The following is a 26,104-nucleotide window of genomic DNA, read 5'->3' on the forward strand; positions in this document are numbered from 1 at the left end:
TGTTGTGCGGCAGGAAGGGAAAGGAGAATGTTAGCTGCTTTGAGACTCCTTCAGGTAGTGATAAAGTGGGATATCAAATCCAAACTTCTTCTTCAAAAGGGCACCAGCCATATCAAGGAAGATATCTGCAGCAGAGGTGGATTTAGGAAAGCACGATTGGTTCTGACGTGCTGGGCATCAAGTCTAGGGGGCGCTGCAGTGTGTACCAACTATAATGTAGTGAATTGAGCAAAAAGGGAGGTAAGAGGTCGTGTGGGTGCCGAATTTTGACCTTGCACAGGACACCACTGAAATCTGAAAGACTAAAGTCCACCCCATCTGCAGGCTTGGGGAAAATGACAGAATTTTTTTTAAAAGGAGGGAGAATCCTAAAAAGGGTGGGGGAACATACCCCAAAAGAGTTCAACAAGGGCTAAGCATGCTCAGTGCCAAACAATGCTGATGGGACACACACAGAGAGGAATGGAAAGCTGGGGAATGGTGTATTCTGGAAAAACTTGACAGCAAAGGGACTCAAAATGGAGCCCTGTATACAACTACCACCCATCTCTAGGCTGATCAAAGTCTTAAGCCCAGGAGCCAGGCTTGAAATTCATTGCTTGAACAGGTTAGCTTCCATAGAGAAGTTTTGTGTCAGCCTCACTTTGCTTTCCCATTTCCAGACCTGCCACTGACCATATGCAAGGCATATTCTATAGGACATCTGACTTCATGAGGAAGTCATCTGATGCCTCCCAACTTATTGAGATGAACAATGTGCCCAGATGGCTGAACTCAAGGAATGCAATCCTTTGCTCCAAGTTTTGTGCCATTCTCTCTCTTGGTCTTTTCTTCATTTCCAAAGCCACAGCTGTAGGGCCATAGGGTCAGAACATCTGCTTTGCATGCAGTAGGTCCCAGGATCAATTTCCAACATCTGCAGGTAGGGCTTGGAGAGCCACTAAAACCCTGGAGAGCCACAGCTAGCCAGGATCAACATTTCTGAACTAGATAGTCCAATGGTCTGACCCCCATCCACTTCTCCTTATCTAATGCATTATACCTCCCTCTCTCTCACAGGTGGGCTCCTGCTACTCAGCTTCAGAAATGTTTGTGTCACTGTGAGCCCATCTTTATTGAGTTGTGCCCTCCTATTTTGGTATGCCCCACATAGCTAGAGCATGAACTCATCTTCTCATGTCACCAGGGTTTCCTGGGACCCCAGAGAAGCAGATCCTGCAGCAACTCCCAGGTTTTAAAGGTCCTTAGAAGGTACTTTGGAAAACAGCAACCACCCGCCTGCAGGTTTCCACCTGCAAGATTAGATTTTCCCTTTAGCTTTGAAGGAGTGGGAAGCCCAACCCCTCTAATAATGGTATCTTCAGAAGGAAATTATTATCATCATTAACTTGGTACAGTATCACGACTGAACTATTGCCTCACCAGGCATTTGCTCAGAAGACTATAATTCATCTGGACTCGCAGGCAGCAAGGTATATAGTAAACGACTGTCAGGGCAGCTTTTACTATACTCCGGAAATCTGCAACAGGTGTGAAATGGAGGGTTGGCTTTCCTATCTCTCTGGGATACTTAAAGCAAGCGGGAGCAGGGAGGGGAGTCCCACCAGAACGGGCTCACTCTTTCAGCGCCAAGGTGGACCAATCGCATGCAGCCGGGAGAGAGCTGTCCAGCGCGGCGTGGTGCTGAAACGACTCGGAGGTTTTGAGATTTCAGAGAGCATCAGGCGATAACCTGCAGTTTACTGTGCTCCGCATCAATAGCTCAGGACTGCCTTGCGCGATGAACTCCATTCTGTTGCTGGGTAAGTTCTGCAGAGTTCTTCCTCGTGGAACCCAATCGTATACACGCTTACTCTGAAGTAAGTCGCACTGTGTTCACTGGGGCTTGTTCTGAATTAAGTGTGCCTATAGGACCGCAGTCTCAGCAGCCTGTTGGAGGGCACAGCGTTGGACAGTGCATATGGTCCCTACCACTTACTGGACTGTTCCCTCCTTTTGTATGCAATATAAAGGATAGACTTTGTACTCACACATTTGCTATAAGTTAAACTTTATTTTCCTCCTTCTCTGCTCCTCTCCTATTCAAACATAATAAACTTGTTGAAATGGCAGCTGCTTTGTTTGCTTTTAGAAACTTTGCTTTTAGTCTTTGTGACTGTAAAGGGGAACTATTTTCTTTAAAAAATATATAAGCAATGTGCTAATTTAGAGCTCTGTGGTCCTCAGACGAAGGGAATAGAAATTTAATATATAAAACTGAAAAAATGAATATGATCAAATAAAGGTCTGTAGTGAGGAGGGCAGTTTCCTATCCCACCACAGCCCACTGTTCTTAGCATGAGCAAATTTGTTCAGTAGATTCAGATAGCCTATTATTATTATTATTTTCAATTTTATACATTTCAATAATTTTACAATAATTTCAACATTTCAAAACTTGACTTCCTTCCCCCTCTTTCTGCAGTTCCTTAAATTTTAAAAAAATATTTTCTGCATATCCAAATTAACTTAATTTGCTCATTTATTCATCTACTATAAATATATACTCTTATAAAACTGCAGGTTATTACAACAATCCTGCCAATGTGCCTATCTGTTTAGAGTTTATTTGTAAATATTCAATAAACCATTTCCATTATTTTATAAAAAGTCTGTTTTCTAGTAAGTTTCGCCATTTCTGCATATTCCGTAAGTTTTTGTATCCATTCTTCTTTTGCTGGGACTTTTTCTTCTTTCCATTTTTGGGCAAGTAACATTCTTGTCACTGTAGTCACATACATGAATAAATTTCTATACCGTTTGGGTAGTTCTGTCGCTATAATTCCCAAAAGGAAGGCTTCTGGTCTTTTTACAAATGTTATTTTAAACATCTTATTCAATTCATTATATATCATTTCCCAGTAAGCTTTAACCTTACTACAAGACCACCAGATATGATAAAAAGAACCTTCTTTCTCTTTTGTCGATTAACTCGGTGTTAGGTACCATCGATATATCATTTTCATATAATTTTCTCTTAGACCATAAAGTAAAGTAAAGAGACCCCTGACCATTAGGTCCAGTCATGACCGACTCTGGGGTTGCGGCGTTCATCTCGCTTTATTGGCCGAGGGAGCCAGTGTACATGTGGCCAGCATGACTAAGCCACTTCTGGCGAACCAGAACAGCGCATGGAAACACCATTTACCTTCCCACTGGAGCAGTACCTATTTATCTACTTGCACTTTGACATGCTTTTGAACTGCTAGGTGGGCAGGAGCAGGGACCGAGCAACGGGAGCTCACCCTGTCGCAGGGATTCGAACCGCCGACCTTCTGATCGGCAAGCCCTAGGCTCTGTGGTTTTACCCACAGCGCCACCCGTGTCCCCTCTTAGACCATAGCATGCTGTAAATTTTATATCCATATTCCACATCATTCCCATGCTTCCACATCTATATTATGACCAATATCTATTGCCCAATGTATCATTGAGTCAGCTAGCCAGACTTTATCCCCAATTAAATTGACATTTGCAGTTTCTAAGAAAATGCAATCGAAGTGAGATGACTGAAGGACCACATGGCTGTCACATGGCTGACCGGTCTCTATGACCATATTGCAGAGCAAAACTTCATTCAGATTTCTATTACCAGTGGGAATGTATTGTGTACTGGGAGGCAAAACTGTTTGTCTGACTCAGCCCATTCTGTCCCGTCTCTTTAGCAGTGTGTTGCTCCTTCTTTTGTGCCCAAGGTTACTAGTGCTCTGTGGAACATGGCTAATCCTTTAAATGCTCATGACGGTTGATGCTTCATGAGTCACGTGGCTTTCTTGTTCCCAGAGGCAATGTGTGATTGGAACATTCTTCATGCGCTCCTGGCATGAAGAGCAAGCTGTTGAAGAGCAGGTGCCAGCTTCACACTAAAACACTATCTCTATGGTGCTACATATTTAATTTTATTTCATTGATTGCCAAGAGTGACACCTAGCCAATGTATTTAGGCTTGAGTGATGACCCGTTCCAGTCTGTAAGCAGTACAGTGACAGATCACCCTAAAGGTACTATGAAAGGTAACTTATCAAGTAGATCTGAAAAAGGGAGGTTTTGTTTAAACAAACACATGCTTGTTTGCTGAGTGGAATGTCTAAGTGCATGTCAGGCCACAAGAAAAGCTATTGTTACTACTGTTGACTTTTCCCTTTGACTTGAGGTAGGTAGGTGAGAGGAGGAACAGAGTAGCAGGCCTATAGGAAGCTGCAGAACAAGAATAAAATGTTCCCATAAAACCCACATTTTTCAATTCCATTATTTTTACTTATTAACTCTAAGTGTCTGAGGAAGAGGAAGAGATCCATTTCACACAGCTGTCTTTGTTGTTTCCTGATGAAACTGCAATTGCACAATGACAGCTGAGAGAGTGGAGAAGTCAGATGGAACTGCTGGCTTCCTGCTGCTGTTGCCTGATGTAATAGCTAGTAGACCTGCACCTCAGCACTCAAAGTCCCATTGTTTGCAGTGGGACTTTTAAGAGTGCTGTCTGTGCAATGGATTATATCTGCTTCATCTCCCCAGGCACCAAAATCTTAATGGACATATTAACAGCAGAACCTTCCACATAGCTAGGCTTACTAGGGACATGAATTGCAAGCTGGTTTGAGCCCTAGCAAAGCTCATTTTATAACCTGTGCTCTGTGCAAGTTAGCCTGGATGTATACAACATAACTACACATACATATATATATATATATATTCTGTATATGTGGCTTATCGTATATTGACATATTTAATTTTTTTCTTAATTCTTGATAGTCTGTTACTATAATATGTCATTTTTTCCTGTATTGAAAATCCCTGTAAAATATGTTTTTAATAAATAAATAAAAAAACAAAACTAATTATGCACACACACACGTTTTTAAAGTCATGAGATTAAAAGTTTGCTCTAGAACCTCCCTTTGAAATAGTGAAGCTCAGACTGAAGCAAGTGCAGTGGTGATTGGAGTGAAGCACAGAATGGAGAAACACTTGCCAAAGGTGAAAGAGAAGAGAGCATAGTCTGCTTAGAAAAAAGATTGAGTTCCTTGTTCCCTGATGGATCTAAATATGGGTATCTGAAATTCAGCATGGGTGACCTTGTGTATCTCCTTTACCCTTCCATGCTCTCTACAATAAAACATTGGGTAGAAATGCAAAGGATCCACTGCTTATCACCAAGGTTATATTATCTGTTTTGCAGTGCTGGTACTACATTCCATGCATGTAACTGCTTTCCAGACCTCCAAATGCCAAGAGCTGAGAGAGAGATGTGAAGCTGCAGGAAATGGATGTGAAAGTGTCTGGGCTTTGCTGGAAGAAGTTTGTTGCATTTCAGGTAACTACGGAGAAGCCATAGATTCTCTATGATTTCAGAGAAGCGGCATTCCTTGTCTAATCAGCTTCCATTAAAACAAACGCTGAACTGAATTTTAAAAGGGAATTCTTCATTTCCCAGACATGTGGTAGGAGAACTCATTTCCTGTACCCCTATGGAGGTGGGCATCATCACCATAGACGGATGCATTCCATAGAAACACACCCTTCCATGTCTAATTCCACATTCATTGAAATTAATATGAAAGATCTTATAGACTGAGAGGTGCATGTGCCTGCCGGAGCTCCTCCTTACACAATGGATTGCTGGACAGGTTGCTAAACTCTACATCTTTGCAACTGACTACATACTCAATGAAAACAGGAACTGGAATCTTAAATACAGTTATTAAGGAGAAAACGCCATTGAATATGGGCTAATTCTGATCATACAAAAAAATGTTCAGGGGTGGAAAGAGATGGACAAAGGTGTGCAGATAGCCCCAGGGATGTGTTTCCATGAAAAAAAAGTTGTTAAAGCATTCCCTATACATTTTGTGAATATAGGCGTCTCCCCAGTTAAGCAGGGGTTATGTTCCTGGGTATCATGTGTATACATGAAATCACACATAGTGGGGAACACCATCTAAAAAACCTGTAAATTCCCTCTAAACCTCTGGAAACCCTTTAAAAAAACCTTTAAAAACACTCTGCTTCGTTTCAAAATCCACCAAACTCCACTACAATCGCTCCCTCCAAACCTTTGTTCTCAATCTCCAAATTTCCATAGGCCCCAAAGGCCGGTGCAAAGGCTCCTGGGATTGCTAGTGGTTTTCCAGCTCTTTTCATGCCATTTTTACAGTTTTCCCATTATTTTCAAGCCCTTATTGCCCCCTTTTGCAGTTTACATTGATTGACTGATTTCCTGGTACCACATGTATAGACACAGCCACGTGGGTGAGTGGGGAGATGCCTATTGTTGGGAAATTTATAAAAGGAGGCAAAAGGAATACAGAATTTCAGCAGGAAACTACGAGGCATGCACCTATTACAAATCAAACTGAGCCTGCAACACTTTTGCTGGCACAAATGGTTTCCAACTAATGCATACAATTGCCCTGATAACACCATGAGCACAAGGAATAATGAATGTTCAACAAATAGACTATCTGGAGGGGCCGTTTGTTTGCAGTGGTTTGGAATTAAAAGCTTTGTAACAGAGTGTGATCATACATAATTACTTTGTCAAAAAAAATGGGGGGGAAATCTAAGTGTTTTTAAGATGAGGATCCGTGGCTCTGATCCTATGGGTTGATCCTTAAGTTCAGTAATACATTTGAGACTCCATCTTTCCCCATCCCCACCCCAGAATATAGCTCTTGATTTTCTTCTGAACAATTTCCTTACACTTATTGACAGATATAACCTATAGTGTGTCAGACTTAGGTATTAGGTTAAGATATACAGCCAGTTTAAAGTTAATAGAATCTATACTAAATCCCCAAAGTAGTAGTATCTACAGTATAATATATACAAAGGGGAAATCTCATACTTTTTATTTGAGTGAATCTATGTTGCTAAGAGTTACTCTACTCAACAATAACAGGAAACTATTATTTTTTTAAAAAAATCCAACTCCTACATAAATGAAATTCTGGCATTTTAATTGAACAGTTGAATCAACAGACTGAATCAGCCTCATGAAACTTGTAAAAGAAATGTACACCAATTTAGCACATGTCCTAAACATGCACAGATTACATGAAACTCTTGTGACTTTGATAATTGAATTCTCAGTAGCTGCTGATCTTTCTCCTGGAGGCCAGATGTTAACGCAAAAGGTGAAAAGATAGGGGTGGGGTGGGTTGGCACTTATATTTTCAACAAGTCTCTGATTCTTAAAAAAAAAGCAAAAACTAAAATGTCCCTTTCTTATTTTGATGAGCAAGTACATTTTACATCCTTTCCAAATGCAGCCAACAGGCCACAAAGCAAGTGATGCAGTATGAAACAGCATCTATCAGGATGGTGTCCATGACATGGGTATTCTGAGTGAGAAAACCACCACTTCATATGTTTGCCATCAGTAGTCACATAGTAAAATGGTCTTGAAAAACGTGAGAGTAAAATAAAAATCAGCAACCAGAATGTTCCACACTTCAGGTAATAGTGCAGCAACTTTTTTAAAAAAGAGTAATCCCTTTTAGATACACACAGGCACATTTACTGATGATTGGAAACTGTTGAGAAAATACTTAATGGAGAGTGTGTTTGTTCAGCCACAGAAGAAGCACATATACATCGTTCCACTTTCCAGTTCAGCAGACAGGACTGAACCTGCAGAGAGCCCTTTCTTAAGAGCTACACCCAAGGAATATGCTAGCCCAGAAGTGGAGTGTGGGGTTGAATCAATAGGATTTTAACTTTGAAAAAAGAAAATGGGGGCATCTACACGTACGTACTCACAGGCACATGTTCTGTTGGAGTGTTCTTATTTTGTGGTGGACTAGTGTTTTATAGACTAGAGATGACTTCATCCAGTGAAATGGTACCTAGTCCATGAAAGCTTTTGAGCCACTCGAATTTCAAGCCTTTAAGGTGCTACGGGATTCCTTTCATACAAACTACTTCATACCGTAGTTTATATTGGGTCACGATGTTTACTCCCGCTAGACCCATTGAAGTGAATGCCCATGACTAATCAGGTCCATTCGTTTCAATGGGTCTACTCCGAGTAAAAGTTAGTTGAAAAGGTGGGATATTAATAAATAAATATAATAACATTAATGAAAGTATTAAGACTCATTCTTGCGTTTGAAATCCAGGCAACAACTACACAGTAAAAGATTCGACCAACTGTAATAAAACAGTCAAGTTCTTAGTTGACCAGTTCCCAGAATTTAAAGACTGCACCTGCACTAACAATAACTGCAGCACTACAGCGTTGCTTGGCAAGCAATGTTTTGGGAATAAAGGTAACAGATTATTTTCTTCTCTAGAACAAAATAATGCAGTGTAATCATGGCCCTGATAAGGCTATTAGCAGCTGCTAGAAATGGGAGCCGTATGGTACTTCGAGGATCAGAGGCTCTCAGCCATTTGCTGGGGAATGATTGAGGGAGAGGTCATGTCTTGCTTGCATGATGGACATGGGCATCTGGGTTACCACTGGGGGAAGAAGGATGCTGGGCTAGAAAGATCTTTGGTCTGATGCAGCAGAGCTCTTGTTATGCTCTTACGTTCATTGTGGCTTAAAGGTTTAGCTTTGACAAACTATCGGATTCAAATATTATATGGATTTTTGACCTCTAATTGGGAGAATGTGACTTTCCTAAGCAATTATAGTAGTCATCAGAGTCCAAAATTCAAGACAAATAAAGTACCATTCAAATCCAGACAAAACCAGTGGATTATTCCCTTCTCCCCAAGAACCCCCCCCCCACAGCTTTTCAGGTTTTTCAGGGGGGCACAGGAAGCTGCAAGAGGGGAGAGGAGGGGAGGGGGACTTCCTTCCATGAACTTCCCTTAGGATCCAAGCCAATTCATCAACCATTTAAGACCAGCAATGAACCCTGCAAAATGACAAGGGTATGGACTCCAACTACCACCTTGATTAACACAAAAAACAGAGAGGAAAAAACTAGTCTTCAATTAATGTTTGACGGAAGAAAAAGAGAGATCTAAGAGCACTCCATGAGGCATAATTCCACCCTTGGGTGCTTCTGTAGGGAAGGTTCTATCCTGGATCAGCCTCACAAATAGGCAGAATGAGGTATTCACCTCAGGCAGCATATGCTTAAAAGTACAGTAAGGTCAGAGCCGTGTGTTTCACATGAACAGTCCTGCACTCCCATAGCTAGCATGCTATCTTCAGGGGCAGTGCGGAGGACAGTGTCAAAAGTCAGATTCAGTTTCCAGTTTAGTTGGCTTTTTTGTAAATATCCTTCGCTTCAGGCAACAAAATATCTTGGGATGGCCCTGGTACCATCCCAAATAATCATGGGGGAGGGGGAGGTATTTACAAAGCATAATTCATGTAGCTGCTCCTTTGCTTATCAGTTTTTACAATCAGCCTGATTGCATTTGAAAGATGCAGCCGTGAGCATGATCTATCCAACTGATTTTGCTCACAAATTCTCTTTTGCACAGGGAAATCGAAGCTTTACGCAAGCACAGATGTCCAGTTAGGATTCCTGCCACAGACAAAATTGCAAGAGACGGTGCACCCAGGCATGTTAGGAACCGACTGCGCAGTTGCAAAGGAAATATGCCGAGGAGATGACACCTGTTTCTTGCAGTACAAGAAATTCCAGAGAATGTGCAGAACCAAAGTAGCAAACTGTAGCCTCCGTGTGGTGGTACAGCAATGCCTCACAGCATGGAAGGAGTTAAGGAGAACTGTCCTGGGGAGCTGCATATGCCCAGAACCACTGCATAAAAGATGCACTAAAATATGGAAGCATATATTTAACAACACATGCGTACAATACACCCAGGAATACCAAGCCTCTGCCATTCAGGAGGAAACCTATGCAGACTTTGATGCAGGTAAATGATGAAGAGTCATCTCTTCAATAACACCAGTTCAAAGATACTGTTCCTAGCAACCTTGAAATGAATAGGTGTGATGGCACAAAGCGCCACTTTTTACATTTTAATTAAAAAACAAATGCAGAAAAACTGGTGGTGGGTTGGGTTGGGGTTCTCCCTGTTGACACCACTGCTCACAAATTCAAGCCCAAAGTTATCATGCTTATACGGAGTCCCAGTGACCTCTGTGTGCATTGCTTACAGGTTCTCATGCATAAGACTGGACTGTTGAAATCGACAGGACTTGCTTCTGTGCAAATATGTGTCAAGGTGTGGCATCACAACTAACTTCTGCTGCATTGTTCTCAAGGTCTTCCATGCAGGATCAAACATAGTCAGCCACAATGTGGCAGGAAACACCCTAGAATCCTACAAGAGATGTAGAGATGGCCACTCACTTGGACAGGAATAGATACATCCATGGAGGATAGGAAGATCAGGAGCTACGAGCTGTGAAGTCTATGTTCCACCTCCAGTGTTGGAGGATGTAACCAAGTGGATTGCTTACATTTTCCTTCAAAATTATAGGAAGGGCTTTGTATGCCAGCTTTCTTCATTTGGTGCAGGTATTTTATTTTCGGTATAAACAGGACTCTGTTTTTGCACCTACAGACACACAAATGCACACCAAAGGTTCCTGTTTCCAAAAAGGACAAAGGGGTAGTCTGATCTCTCCAGCACTTAAAATTGCTCTCCAAGATGTGGAGGGAAGGAAAAGGGAAAACCTGGACATTCTGGGGTCAAATCAGAAACCAAGATGGCTGCTGTAACTCTGGGACTGACCCTGGAAAATTGGGACACTTCGAGGGTATGTCATAGGCAACTGGTTGGGCATGGATAGAACAGATTGCAGGAACAGACTGGTCTTTGGCCCGATGCAGAAGGGCTTTTCTCATGTTCTTGCGTTAATCCATTCTTTTTATAGATAATGGTTGTTGCCTCAGCTAGATACCTCCTCAAATAACCATTGAATCTTGACTGTGTACCTAAGCCTAAAGACAGAGAGTTATTTGCTTTCCCTCTGTTTTTAATTCCACGTTGCTGTAGCTCGCTGTAACTCAGACATCATTTACTCAGTTATGTTGTTACTCCTATGTTTGGATTTCTTCTAGGCAATTCAGATAAAATTGAAGCTGATGTGTAAATGCTAAGAGGAAACAGCAGGTGCAGGAGTCAGCAATTGACATGAACAACACTTGTCCCAACACTTGCAGCTGTTGCATTATGCAATCAGTGCATGTGAGTCAATGTCAGACAACGCTTTAAATTCATATGGTTTGCATCTATTCTCCTGTCCTGTTCACTGAATCAGGAGCTATGGCAAGCTACAGTTCCCATCCATCCCAATAGCAATGCTCAGAAGTGTTTAGCCTTTAAAAATGAAATATAAAAGGCCTCATCTGGCCATGCAAACAAGATGAACAAAGATGGTAGTGAGATCATCTTTGCTGCCACGAGCAGAAACCAGCAGGTAACAGTCTGGTGTCTGCAGTTTATGGAGGACCCCTCCCCATCCATGGGTCCTGTCAGCTGTCTGAATATACTGATTACTGACACCAAGCCTGGTTAAAAGGTAAGGTTGATGTTACTCTGTGTTCCACACTCCAACGTTGTCTTTGGCTATTGGGGTTGATGGAAGCTGGAGTCAAACAACATCTAGAGCACCAAATGAGCCCCACCTTTGCTCTAAACTAGGAATGCCTCTGCTAAAGGCCGTCAAATAACCTGATCGTCATTTTTTCTTAGCATTGTGTTTCATTGCAAACTGCTGCTTCCATTTCAAATCTACAATTAATTTACAACATGTAATCTGTATAATATGTATCTCCTTCATTGTAGATCACCTGAAAATAAAATCACAGTGGAAGTCATCGTCTCTTTCAAACTATGGTAAACAGTAGCCTACTTTTTAAACGTTTCTATACCCTGTATCGATTTCAACTTTGTGGCCCACATAAATTATGAGTAATCCAGCTTCCTGACCCCGTGCAGAATGAGACACTGCAAGCTCATTGCAAGAGCTGGAAATAGTGATGGCCTAGGGAAAGTTACAAGGGCTAAACTGAGAGGTCTGGAGGGCCATATTAAGCCCCCGGGCCTGAAGTTCGCCACCTCAATGTATGGGGTGTTTTTTTCAGAAAATGCAAATAGAAATGGGTTGCCTATGGTAGAGTGACCGTCATGTCACAAATTCAAGGGAGAGTTTGAGAACTGTTGTGCTTTCAAAATCACTCCTCGTACCCCTATCTCTATCGTCTTGTGATCATTTTGCTGTTTCCTCAGAATACAAACACCTGCGCTCCTGCTTCCAAGTCAAAGTGGACTGTGTCAATGATGGAGTCTGTAACAGACAACTATCTCGCTACCTTCAAGCCTGCCAAGCTAATGCAACACAGTGCAATTGGAATCGATGCCAAGCAGCCCTGCGGTCCTTCTATGAAAACATGCCTTTGAATGTAGCCCTGCTGTTGACCTTTTGTGATTGCATGCCGTCAGATGAAAACTGCCGCCAAGCCAAGAGATTCCTTCATGGCACAGTGTGTGGAGTCAATATGGTCCCAGCTCCTTCATGCCTCAGTGTAATTGACACATGCCAAAGAAACGAGATCTGCCGGTAAGTGGAAATACACATTTTTGGTTGACTGCTGGCACATGTGTGTTTAATATAAAAATGCACAAGGAACCCAAGATGATCTCTTATTCATTTGCTCATTCACAATGTAGCAAATAATGTTTGCTTTCCAACCTACACCACAAGCAAAAGCTGTAAGAGGGTTTTTCTGTGATTTAAGCCTTCCTCCTAACCATCTCTGTCATTCAGGAAATTCATATAGATCTTTTGCAGGACATGGACATTTTAACTGTTCTTGAATGTGCACCCTATAACCCAATCACTGCAAGGTGGTCTAACTGGCAGATAATGCACTTTATCTAGGCTGGTCATGGGACTTGGTGCTTTTTAATAGCATTTTCATCCTGGTCCTGGAGATGCTCAGAGGAGTAAAGGATTTGGGATCTTAGCAGGGGCTTCAGAAGGCTGATACACTCTTCCCTGCTGTTGATACCTCTCCAGCTGTTCCTGTTGCCTCTCCAGTGACATAACTCTAGTGCTAAAGCACATGAGCACATCTACACAGATGTAAAAATAATCAATATGCATAATTTAACATAGAGGTGCATATAGATTAACACTGAAAACACTGCAGGCAAATAAAGCCATAGGAGATGACAGGGCTGGGCCACCAGTAGCAGACAGGACTATTCAAGGTCTAAAAGTTCTAGGCTTGCATTGAGAGCAGAGTTAGGGTCAAGTTACAGCTTATTGTGTGCCATTCACCCAGCAATGTCTCTAGTTTATCTTCAATTTTGAGGATCATAGCACATGGGGGCGGGGGAGATGTTAAACCCACCTCCCCAGCTTCAACTTCCCAAACATTGCTCCCCATTGAGAGTATGAGGCTTTAGGGTATGAACATGTCCAAGCTATATGTCCCTTGTTTTGTCACTTACAAGAAATTCTTCATTTTTCTTTCCTTTTGTTATTTGCTAATCTACCCTTCAGCTCTCCCTGAATTATACATGAAAGGGAATAAAGGTAAAGGGACCCCTGACCATTAGGTCCAGTTGCAAACGACTCTGGGGTTGCAGCGCTCATCTCACTTTATTGGTCGAGGGAGCCGGCGTACAGCTTCCAGGTCATGTGGCCAGCATGACTAAGCCGCTTCTGGAGAACCAGAGCAGCACACAGAAAAGCCGTTTACCTTCCCACTGGAGCAGTACCTATTTATCTACTTGCACTTTGACATGCTTTCGAACTGCTAAGTTGGCAGGAGCAGGAACCGAGCAATGGGAGCTCACCCAGTCACGGGGATTCGAACCTCTGACCTTCTGACCAGCAAGCCCTAGGCTCTGTGGTTTAGAGCACAGCGCCACCCATGTCCCAGATGAAAGGGAATACCAGGAAGAATAAAATGCATACACATTTCTCTTTCCACAGGGCCAAGTATGAAGCATTTACATCTAAGTGTTTAAAACCCTTTGCCCGACAATGCCTTGAAGATACAGCTTGTTTCGAATCTTTGGATGCAAATGATTTGATGTGTTCTGACAGTGATGAGTGCCGAGCTGCTTATGTCGGAATGTGGGGGTCTGTCCTTCGAGGAGTTGAGTGTACCTGTGACACAACGCCACTGGCTAAGCAGACTGCATGCAAGTGGTTCTATCATATCCTCCACAGCAAATCCTGCTTCAGTAAGTTGAACTAAGCCAAAGGAGCACCTCTCTCTTAATCAACCTGCCCAGGCCTTACAATTGGCCTTGTACCTTTGCCAGGAGGTCCCATTATGTGGGAACAAATGAATGAGTCAACCAGTTAACCATTTGCAACTTATAGTTTGCTTCATTTGCTAACAGGAAAAATAAGATTCCTGTTTTTAAATGACTTTATGATAAAATGGGAATTCTAGCAAAATTGGCACCAGGCACACAAAAAGCAAGGCACCAGCAGGTTTAGAGGATTCCCAGGAGTTGCAGAAGTACACAAAACATTTAAGGGGGGGGGACTCTACAAGAGTTTGTGGTTTTTTAATTACCCAATGGGGAATGGATGCTCAGTTGGCACAGGTTACTGGCTGGCTGTTGCGGCAGTGGGCAAAGGGACAGAAATCTGAGAGGAGTTGGAATGAAGTATCCTGAAAAAGGGCCCGGATGACAGGGTGGAATCCTGGACAGAAGCACTTCACAATCCAGCATTTTGTTGCAGGCCCTGCTGGCTTTCACACAATTGCTCTTTTTTTATATCCTCTTCTATTTACAGCTCAGATATCAGGTAGAAAAGCTGACCTTTACTCATCACGTATGGTTCTACCTGGAAAAATACTTCCTGTAACTGGAGAACGGTCTTCATTGTACAGTAAGTTTGGCTTTTTAAAAAAGAATGAAAAAGCTCCCATCAAGGTCATTGGAGAGCCACAATGTTATGAGAGGCATAGGCTCCCACAGAACAACAACAAAAAGCACCAATCAAGGGATCAAGGAAAGGAATCAAACCAAACTTTTAAATATTATTATTAAGAATCCTAGAAGCAAACTTAACATAGAAACCTCCTTCAGGGATAGTTGTTAGAAGCCGAAAGAAAAAATAAAATATGGTGATTGAGACCCTAGGAGATTTTAAGCTGAGGACAGTGAATATTTGGTTTTAATTTGTACTATAGTGACTGCATAAAATACTCTTTGATCAATGTTTTAATTCTGTTTCCATAATTTAATTTTTAGCGGACACAATCGTTATAATGATATACACCTCTTGCATAATCTTGGTGCTGGCGATAATCCTGCTGACTTTGTTAAAGACCAGGTAATTGCAATGTTTGTGTGGGGAATGCAGGGCTTCACAGGAAATGTGTGAGAACGTCCTGTTTCCATAGTGTGTGGCTTCTGAATCCTGCGGAACCCTTTTCCTATTTGGTTTCAAGACAAACGGAGAGTTTCACGATTGCCAGTAAAACAGACAAGACACATGAGGAATGCACATGAACTGAATAAGAAATGAAATGAATTGTGTACTGCATGTATCAGACAAGGCAGTATGTGCTGAGTCAAATTGTAATCTTAAATGTAGGGAAAGGTGTTATTTTATACTGTAAAATAAAGTTCAGAACCATAAGACAGCCCCCCCCCCGGTGTGGAATGCAAGAGAACATGGGGGTAGCCAGGATTTATGTTGGGGGTGGGGCAGGACACCCACCTATCCTGTTCCAGAACCAAGCTACCTGCAATGCGATTGGTCAGTTTGTGGAAGCCATGCCTGTCACTCAGTTGGGTTGCCAATCATCCAAGTGACCTCAGTGAGCATTTCTAGTTGAAATATTCTGATTATTTCTACTTTTACTTAACTCTTTTTATTTATTTACTTGATTGGGTGGCAGATACCCCCCACCCCGGCTACACCCATGCAAGAGAGAAAATTGGGTTGTATAGAGAATATTTATGCAATCCTTCAAGCTCCGCCCATTTCTGGCTTTGGCCCCACCCACCATAAGTATGTTTACTGACAGAATAAGTGGCCCTCAGCAAAAACAACCATTCTCCACACTTTAAAAAAATAAAATAAAACAGCAGTTAAGGAGGAACACTTACAATTTATGACCTAAAAGACTCCAGCTGCCCTGAAACAGAAGGCGCACCATCCAGTTAATGTTCAGTGGATTTATTTCAATGACAGGCTGTATGTTTAACTTTCTACTGGGAATCAAAGGGAGCTCAAAGTGCTTAACTGTGACTGGGTCATACCCAACATTTACACAGCAAGTGATAATGGCTATTGATTTCGGTCAAGTAGATTGTGTCGCTCGTGTTTCATGGGTATAGAGAATGATGTTAATGCAACACACATGTGTTTGTTTTCAGAGCTTGCACAACTGTGTATCAGGCCAAGACTGTTTCGCCAGCCCATTTATCCGAGAAGCTCATGATGCCTCGACGACCGTGGATCACCGACTGCATCGATAATGCTATTTCAGGCTCTCCTCATTAGCCAACCTGGTGCTCATATGCCATGAAATTTCTCTTCAGAGAACACATGGCCTGTAATACTGCTGTTCCACTTCAGCAAACACTGGGCAACTTACTACAAGAGAGGACGCCACTGGAGTTGTAATTGCTTTATTTGCCTCAGTACTGTGTTGCTGTGTTGAATTTAAGATTGAGACATATGATATACTACAGGATGATACGTTTGGCCATGACATGTTTCCAGCCCAGCATTTGCCATACCGCTGTGTTGAAAATTTCCTCTCCATTTTTTCAACCATTCTCGAGCAGTCAGTGAGGAAAGAAATTGCATTTGAAAATTATCACAGGGAAGAGAAAATGTCAGTGAAATTCTCATGGATAGGGTACAACATTAGGGTGTATCTCTATTGCTTTTGAGATGGTCAAGGCATATTGAAAGTGCCTTTTCATTCCTTTCACAAACCCCAGTTCCAGGCCCTAGTTTATTAATACCTATGAAGGTTTTTAACTCTTTACCGTGACAAAGTCTATTGTCCATTAATACACAAAAAAGTATTTTGCCAGATTGCATCTCTTATTTGCTCATATTTGCAGCTCTAAGCTGAGAGAACGGGTCACATTTTAGTCTAATGCACAGAAAAACAAGTTGCAAAACTTACCAAACGTCAAAAACATACAAATATCTACATTTGAGGCCCAGCCCAAATGAGCATTAGCCCTGCATGTATATCACATTGTAGCTGTAAATCCCAGGACTTGTGTTACACTTCTGGCACAGGGGCTGCTGCAATCCTGCTCCTTCCTGCACCTCAAGGAAATTTGAGAGGCGCAGCAGCAATTTCCACCTGGTAATGGAATTTCCTAAGGTTTTATGCTGGCATGCAAAGGCATGAGGGTCCTTTTGGGTGGCCCAAGTAACCTTCTCACATCATACTAGTGGCATGGGAAGGAGTGGTACCACTGTGGTCTTCATATGGCTGGGCTAATTTTACTGACTCTTTGCAGTTCTTCGTTTGATATGCTATTTCATGAAAGCACTACAAATCTGCTCTGTCTGCTGCTGGGATTGTAATGAGGCCTTTTCAACCAGCAAACCTTTCTAAGCATTAGGACCCTTTCAAGTATTATGCTTTAACACTGGTTTGCAGAATCTCTTTTAGCAAATCTGCACCAGGATGCTTTTCGGATACAGGATATGTGCTATCTTTGAGCTATGGGATTCCCCCCCCCCCTAATTCTCTCCTTCCACCACCTCTCCCGCTGTGTACTGTCTGCTTGATAATTGGTTTGGCCAAACACCTCCTGACTGTGCTTTGTATCTATTCTACTAAAAGGGGAAAGGATCCTTAATCTGAGATACAGGTTTACTTTGGGAAATAGTTGAAGAAGCAAAATAAACTTCTTGTAGCGTTGTTGAGTTTTCATTGGTGTAGGTTTTTTTATTGCTATTAAAAATGAACAAAAGTGATGTTATAATGATGTATGAATTCATCTCACAAGAGCTGCTATGGGAGTGGTGGATCCTTTCTAGCTGTGGAAACAAAGACTAGACAAAGACATGCCAAATCTCTTCTAGCTGTGTAGCTCCATTGGCACAATCAAGTAAGGAGAAAGCAGACACTAAGCAGAAAGGCGGCACCCAAGAGTCAAAAGAGCAGAGAGGCAAGATTATCCATTGTGAAATGTTCCCCACAGGGTGGGGGGCAAAAGAGACTTAGTATATCTAATGCTGGTGACAACTTAAAACAAAAAAACCACTTAGAAGACTATTTTGACATTAAGCTCTCTCTCTCTTGCTCTCTCTATCTATCTCTCGTGTGTGTGTGTGTGTGTGTGTGTGTGTGACAGCTAGGGAAGATGTCATCAGAAGAAAATGACGAAAATGTGCTGAGTAGATCGCATTTTAAAACCACAGGGCAGCATCCCATGGACTTGTTCCATTAGTCCAAGGATTTACATTTGTGGAATGAAACCTTTCTTCCCTCTTCTCATCCCACAAGCACCCCATGCACGCCCCCAAATCAACTCTGGAGGGTTGTATGAAAACCCAGAACAGATTTAGGAGGCACACACAGGAATAGGAGGGGGAGGGGAAGTTCTGTCAGGCAGCCCAAAGTGCATGTGCTGACAGAATGCGTGCATTATTCCACAGTAAAAATCTGTCTGAGGCTTTTTCTGTTCTGCTGAGAGGGAGGGGGGAAAGCACTCCTGCCAATAATTTGAGTGCAGGTTTCCCACTGCAACACAGAACATGTTTCCTAGGAAGGTGGTGGACTCTCTTTCGTTGCGGTTTTTAAAGCAGAGGCTGGATATCCAGCTATCAGGAATGTACCTGGACAGGCTTGGACTAGGTGGACTCTGAGATCATTTCCAACTCAGTGATAAAGGTAACCTCGATTTTCCCATTCCGCTTAAATCAGCAACCAAGTTTGACACAGAAATGCTAATCAATCTTTATTCATTTATTGAAGCTGGCACCAGCCAGGAAGCTACAATGCTGTTGATTCCAATTGACAGTTTTCCCCACACTTAATTGCACTGTCAGTATCCACAGCGGAAAAATAAAGTCAAGAAGCCATTTAAATGGAAAATACAGCATCAACATTATTCAGAACACATGCCAGATTTCTACTGATTCTGTGGCAAGACTGCTTTTTCTTTTTCTTCTAGATATACACAGAACATAGCTTGAGTAAGAATGCACTATTGCTGTAAACCAATGTAAATTCACATTAGGAACCAGTTACGTAGGAAACTCTATATTCTACCCTGAAGTTCTTATAGGCTAAATAAATAGTCAAAGGTGCAACATGAATTTTCTGGAAAATGTGTAGTCATTGTACACTGAGTTCGCCTGTTGAGATCTTCAGATTGTACATGGCTATCTACTTTGTCACAGTTGTTTAGCTGATTCATGGAAATGGCAGCAAAACTGAGACACTGCTGTGAAGCAAGTAGTCAGTTGTTCTAGAAGAGTAGTCCTTTGACCTGATCTAGGGCCATGTTCACACTTGATGCGTACTTGGGAGTTCCTACACGAGTGGTTTCCCCATTCACTTACATTGAAAGTGACCAGCTCTGAGTGTGAATCTCTTTGTTTGCACATAGTTGCCCATCCATTGAAATGAAAGGGCAAGTTCTTGTAGAAGGAAGAGCATTGCCTTGAGTGCTAAAATTCTGCAGGAGTTTGAAGGACCAGGACCTCTGCAGCTTTGTCTGTCTCTTTCATAACATAGTCCACAAATAACATAGTATGAACCATATGACAGCAGACATCTGAGTGACTTTTCCCTATCCAGCAGGGAAGAGCTGCACAGAAGTCTGCAATCTCCATATATTGCGCATGTTGGATTGTGGTGCTGCAGTATAAGGGCTCCTCCAGATAACCTGTTTATTGAGCATTCATCCTGATTTGCTTATGCAAAGGCTAGGCTATGTGTAGTCTTTGCTGGGCATTTGTTCTGATTGGTTTGGGTAGCGTTTACGCATCTTCCCATTAACTTGTCACACATTTTATTTTGTGTGCAGAGGAGGGTGACCAATTGGGTATGTTTAGAAGAAAGAAAGAAAGAAAGAAAGAAAGAAAGAAAGAAAGAAAGAAAGAAAGAAAGAAAGAAAGAAAGAAGGCTGATCGCCGAAGAATTGATGCTTTTGAATTATGGTGCTGGAGGAGACTCTTGAGAGTCCCATGGACTGCAAGAAGATCAAACCTATCCATTCTGAAGGAAATCAGGCCTGAGTGCTCACTGGAAGGACAGATCCTGAAGCTGAGGCTCCAATACTTTGGCCACCTCATGAGAAGAGAAGACTCCCTGGAAAAGACCCTGATGTTGGGAAAGATTGTGGGCAAAAGGAGAAGGGGACGACAGAGGACGAGATGGTTGGACAGTGTTCTCGAAGCTACCAGCATGAGTTTGACCAAACTGCGGGAGGCAGTGGAAGACAGGAGTGCCTGGCATGCTCTGGTCCATGGGGTAACAAAGAGTTGGACACGACTAAATGACAGAAGAAGAAGAAGAAGAGGAGGAGGAGAAGGAGGAGGAAGCTGCTTGTAGAAGAGAAGACTGAGGTGGGTATCTTCAGATATCTGAAGCGCTGTCACAGGGAAGATGGAACAAGCTTGTTTTCTCCTGCTCTGGAAGTTGGGACCTGAACCAATGGATTCAAATTACAAGGAGATTCCAATTAAAGAGTAAGGAGAACTTTCTAAGAAAAGCTATTCGATAGTGGAGCAGGCTCCCTCAGAAGATGGTGGATTATTCATTCATTTATTTTATTGAATTTATAGCCTGCCCTTCCTCTCAAATGACACAGGTCTGTGGGCATAGGCCTGCAGCCTTGGAAACCCTATTTAAATAATAATGCTAGCTAGTTATTTAGCTTTGTGTGCAGTGGAGACAAAGACATGAGGTGGAAACAAATATTAGAGCTTAAGAGACTCAAATGATAAGAGAAACAGGCCCAGCTCCAGGACTGAGGGGGCTCAGGACAGAGTGGATCCCCTCCTGCCTTGTATTGGTAGCAGGCAGCATTCTGAATTTGTGCTGGTGGCCATTTTAACTTCCCAAAATGGCTGGGTCGTTATGTTGCATCAAGTGTGCTGCAGGAAGTTAAAATGGAGTCCTCCCCTCCCGGTACAAGGGGTCAGGGTAGGCATCACCAGCACAGAAATGGATCCTGGCAGCTGCCTAAAGGCACCATGTGCTGAAATCAGGTCTGCTGAGAGCTTTTTCTAAAACAGGCTGGATGAACATATTTTGAATTGGCCAAAACAGCAGAGAGAAGAAATCGATCTCCCCGGTTACATAAAAGAGCTCCATCCGTTGTGAGTCATTACCCATAAAAGCTGATGGAAGAAGTGATTTTTTGGGAAAAAAGCAATCAGAGGTAAATGTACCGTCTCAGTATGGCTTATTACAGCCCAATAATGTCAACACTAAATGGAAAGACAAGCAGATATTAATGCTTTTATGTGCAGGTGGGTCACCGGTAGGTAATGATTGTACTATTTTGTAATATTATCAGGCTTTCACCTTGTGTTCTTTTTGATTCCTAAGATAAAAGTCTATGTACTGGTGCAAGGAAATAACAGATGCATTCAGTGAGATATGCTACAACTTTTCACATGACTTAGTAGTCAAAGAATGGTATAATAAATCAAAACTTTTGTTTGTACTCCTGGGGTGCACAAATGCGAAGCAGCTTGTTGTACGTTGGCTGAAATAATTCGAGTGGTGCTCAGTTGTAAATAGACTTTACAATTCCTTGTTCATTATATCTGACTGACACTGTTTCTCAGGTGAACCAATAATTCCAAATGAAGAACACTTTTTGACAGAAAAAGAACCAAATTAAAATACATAGAGAAGAACAATTATCCAATCTTCTATTCACAGTACTAATAAAGCAGAGCACTATGAAATATCTTAGGGGTATTTGGTTTTGTTTCATTATACCTTTACAAATATAATTTGAATCAATGCAAATATTAACTGATTCTTAGGAGAGTTGTTTGGAAAAGATAATTTTACCAGATATCATCTGTTCATGATGATAATGGTGGCAATGAGCTACTTCGCCCTCCTCTGTTTGAAGGTGGGTTGAAGTCAGCTCTGAAATTTGTTTTGCCCCTCACCGGCAGACAGCAGTCCCCTCAAGTAGGCAGAGCACATCACCTGCAGGAGAGGCAAGCCCACCTTCTCCTCTTGCCCACTCACAAGGACTTCAGTGCCACCTCTCCAGATTGCCTGGGAGAAGTTGGCACAGGCACGTTGGCAGAAGAGGAAATGGGCAGGGAAGTAGAGTGCTGTGGCGTTTTATGTAGGCTAACACAAAATGTTAAGTGCTAGTCTTCAACACAATATATGCAAATGTTTTCTGATGTCCCAGGGAATTTCTGGTTCCCCTCCTTTGCCTCCCAGGCCCCGTTTTTGACCCCAGGCAGGGGTATGATATACTCCCTGCACCACCTATCCTGGTCCCTGTCCCAAAGCACACATCATAATTAATGCTCAATAAAAAGGACATCCAGAGGGCTAAGAAAAACACTTCTACTGAACAAAAGTGTGCACTGTAGAAAGTACTGAGTTTTGGGGGTTCAAAAAAGATTTAAACTAGACTGTATTACGTTCTATTATTTTTCAAGTGGCTTTCACTGATTTATATATGATTGTGCAGTTTCTTTGATTGCACTCAAATGCACTCTACTGTAATATTCATCTTACAAAAGTCCACAAAAGGGGAAGTCTTGAATGGTCAGGATAGTTAAGAGGCACTTTCTTGACCCAACAGTGGATTTATGCTAGGTAAAAATGACAGATTAGCAGCCATTGTTAGTCGCAGAGTAGACCCACTGAAATCAGTGGACTGAAGTCCATTGTGGTTTTAATGGGTCTACTCTATGAATATGACCTTGTTGGATATCACCTACAATATGCATAAATGCAAATTTTTTCCCCAGCAAAAAAAAGTACTATGGGGACATTTCCGTTTGCTCAAGGTGGGTGGCAAATAGCAGCTGATGGGGCGCCGCAGTGGGTGCAAAGGGTTAAAGTTACGCCACATTCCCAATCCAAGTTGTGGCTGAAATTAACATTGCACGACTGCAAATTATGTGACTAACATAACATCTAGTTTGGCCTGAATTGTGCAATGGAGTGAGCCAACGAACACAGCTACCGTGCAACTTCCATTATTTCAATAAGCTTGCATACCAGCCCCTTACTTTCCTACTGAAAAGATGGAAATTGGACAGCAAGAAAGAAAAACAGATTGCAATGAATTTAGTGTATGTAACAACTATAGGAGGGCGCCATAAATTTGCAAAACATGGCAGGCTGCCATCCCCTACAAATTCTTGGAACAAGATAAAGTCATTCATATACTTAACAGATGTCAACTATAGTAAAACATTGCAAAAATGCTACTCATAGCAAATCTGGGTTTGGCTCCCTGCTCGCAGTGTAATTGACTTGGCAAATGAAAAGAGGTAATCTGGAGTAATAAAATGTACAACAGCAAGACCACACACAACGATGGACCTCATTGACGGCTGCAAATATTTATACAACACTAAAAAAAATGGCTTGATTAAGATGTAAGAATATACTTGCTATCTTTAGAACTCTGAAGTCAGTTTGCATCCAACGTGGATTGAAATAACAGTTGAAGATAGTGCAACTTGCGACCCGCCAAGCTAAATTTCAACTCAACAAACTCCCTTGCTTTTGCCTGTCCAAGGCAGGCAACAAAGTCAACATCAATTTTCAAAGAGTGTCCAAATTGTTTTAAAGTACATGACTGCTGGCCTGGCAGTCAGCTTTAAAAATATGTAGCACACACACAGTTCCATTGCTGGTCATTCTGTTCCTGACAGGCTGTGCTTTCATGTGTCGCTATCACAATACATACATACATACATACATACATACATAATCAAAATCGTCATGCTGGGCATGGTCACAGCTGCTATCAAGGTTCAGCACGGCCTGGGACCCTGCCGAACAACCATAACCCAGAAGAGGGTTCACCCAAAAGAGATGTTTCAACCTGCTCCCCCTTTTGGCCATTGGAAACTGCTAATTTACCCACCTTTTCCCTCAGCCCAGAGGGAGCAAGCAAGCAAAAACTAGCTGTGCTGATAAAGGGGAGGAGCAGCTGCCACTTCCTGAATCCTCATTGGCTCTCTGCCTGACAAGCAAGCCAATGGCACCAAGGAAGAGGAAGAGGAGAAGGAGCAGTTGGTGACAATATTGGTGGAAGAGGAGTGTCCCCCTACTAAGTGTCTCACCCAAGGGCCCCCCAAAACGTGGAGCTGGCATTAAAGCATGGGGGATATTCCTTATGAAATACGATCCTTACGTGCTCAGAGCTGCCATTTATCATGTCTTAAAAGAAGCTTATGAGTCTCTCAAACGAAGGCTATTTAGTCAAAGCTTTCTACCTTTCTTGGTCAGGGTGCATGTCTTAAAGCAGGATGACACCAGAAACCACCCACCTACAGAATTGTGGAAACAAACCTGTGGCTTCTTAAAGATGAGCATGTCTGACATTGGTTTTTGTGTTCCTCTCTACAAGAAACTCACCTCAAGGTGTGCTCAGATGAATACACAGGCATTTGGATTTTCCTCCTCACTCCTGTAAACCAACGTGCATGTCTTTACTGACCTCTCAAACACTTCCTTGAGGTGGCCCCACGGGCAGAGTGTTAACATCACTTCAGGAGCATGATGAGGGCCAATTCACAGAGGCCTTGCGCTTGTAGCTGGGAAATCTCCAGGGGCCCAGAGAAAATACGGAGAGGGTTTTGTCAGGTGACCAGGCCCAGGAACTTACACTGTGATCTTAAATTTTCTGCCGCCATGGACATACAATATTGACTATTCTGCACCCCCCCCCAAATGGTTTGATTTGTCATATGCTATAGGTTTACCTTATGCAGCTATAAACAAGGTAGCGCATATTGACAGACAAATAGTTAACTTTAAAGCTCAGCTACTGAAAGATGCTTGCGCAACTTTAGAATTTGTTTGCTTGTTCAAGGCAGTGCAGATGAAGTGACCGGCTTCCATAACTTTGAAAAGATTCACACCCTAAAAAAGAGACAAACAGACAGAGATTTTATGCCTAGTAATTCATTCTAATCATTCTCGTGTGTGTGTGTGTGTGTGTGTGTGTGTGTGTGTGTGTGTGTACACATGCATATGGGGGTGTTAGCAAACTCTACCCTAAGACTAAGATGGGTGAGCTGTTCAGAGAATCCAAAATGCAGCCTACTTAATTCGGATTTAAGTTGGTATTCCATGCACACTTACACTCGGAGATGAATATTACTGAAATTGATGAGCTCCTTTCTAAGTAACTGTGCTTAAGTGTGCGGTAAACACTCTAAAAGTCTGGGAAACTTTGAAATCGTGAAGGGATTGTCTTCTCATAGTGTCACAATTTTCTGAGATATGCTGTGTAGCAACTCATGAGAAGGCACCCTCCTGTCAGGGACTGGGCAGAGGAAGAATTGTGGAGACCACCTCCTCAGCCTGACCCTTCCAGAGAAGAAGAAGACAGTTCAGAATTACAGCAGGCATTTGAGGGAGGTCACAGATCAGAGACAGATGAGGGGGAAAGTTGGGAAATAATGGGAGAGGAGGAAGAAGAAGCACCAGAGGGGGGACAGCTGGTGGACACAGTGTCTTTAGAAAGCATTCCAGACCCCCTCTCTCCCAGAAGCCGGCAGGCATTGAAAGTAGGAGAGCAGAGAGCTCAGAGGCAGAGGGCACTTCTCAGCACCTGTAGTGATGACACATGAAGGGAGAGAGGGAGGAGGTGGAGACTCACTCAGGGCAACGCCATTAGTCCAAGAGGCTGCATTTCTAAGCCTCTCTCTGTGAATATTGAATAAATAGCATTGGTAAGAACTTTCCATGTCTTATCCGTTCCTGGCTACCTGCTTGGGGGGTTGGATCCTCTGACGCCTGACACCTCCGTAGGATCACCCTGATTTTGGAATGCCCTCTCCTCTCAGGTGCAAGCAGCACCAAAACACTGATGGGAGTCGTGATGACAGTAAAAACACAGCTGCCCACCCAAGCATTTGACTCAAGTAGTGCCTCTTGCTTGGATAATGTAGTTATGTTGCAAGAATATTGTCTGTTTTCTACATTAAAGCTGT

At 42.4% G+C, this 26,104-nt stretch overlaps 2 protein-coding genes across 2 annotated transcripts in view; one reads left to right on the forward strand and one right to left on the reverse strand.

Annotated features, from left to right (window-relative positions):
• The first annotated feature begins 50 nt into the window (after positions 1-50).
• Positions 51-17,177, forward strand: GFRAL (GDNF family receptor alpha like). The gene is made up of 10 exons (XM_081187079.1): positions 51-1,802; positions 5,219-5,353; positions 8,157-8,306; positions 9,481-9,879; positions 11,761-11,811; positions 12,205-12,535; positions 13,919-14,172; positions 14,738-14,833; positions 15,199-15,280; positions 16,333-17,177. The coding sequence occupies exons 1-10, from the start codon at positions 1,781-1,783 to the stop codon at positions 16,457-16,459; spliced, it is 1,647 nt and encodes a 548-aa protein (XP_081043205.1). The 5' UTR covers positions 51-1,780; the 3' UTR covers positions 16,460-17,177.
• Positions 17,178-18,878: 1,701 nt separating this feature from the next.
• Positions 18,879-26,104, reverse strand: part of HMGCLL1 (3-hydroxy-3-methylglutaryl-CoA lyase like 1) — a 58,288-nt gene continuing 51,062 nt past the window's right edge. The window contains exon 9 of the mRNA XM_081187084.1: positions 18,879-25,028. Within this exon, the coding sequence (XP_081043210.1) occupies positions 24,927-25,028 (102 nt within the window). The 3' untranslated portion in view covers positions 18,879-24,926. The remainder of the gene's footprint in view (positions 25,029-26,104) is intronic.

This window comes from Podarcis bocagei (assembly GCF_964188305.1).
Source record: "Podarcis bocagei genome assembly, chromosome: 3".
NCBI classification, from domain to species: domain Eukaryota; kingdom Metazoa; phylum Chordata; class Lepidosauria; order Squamata; family Lacertidae; genus Podarcis; species Podarcis bocagei.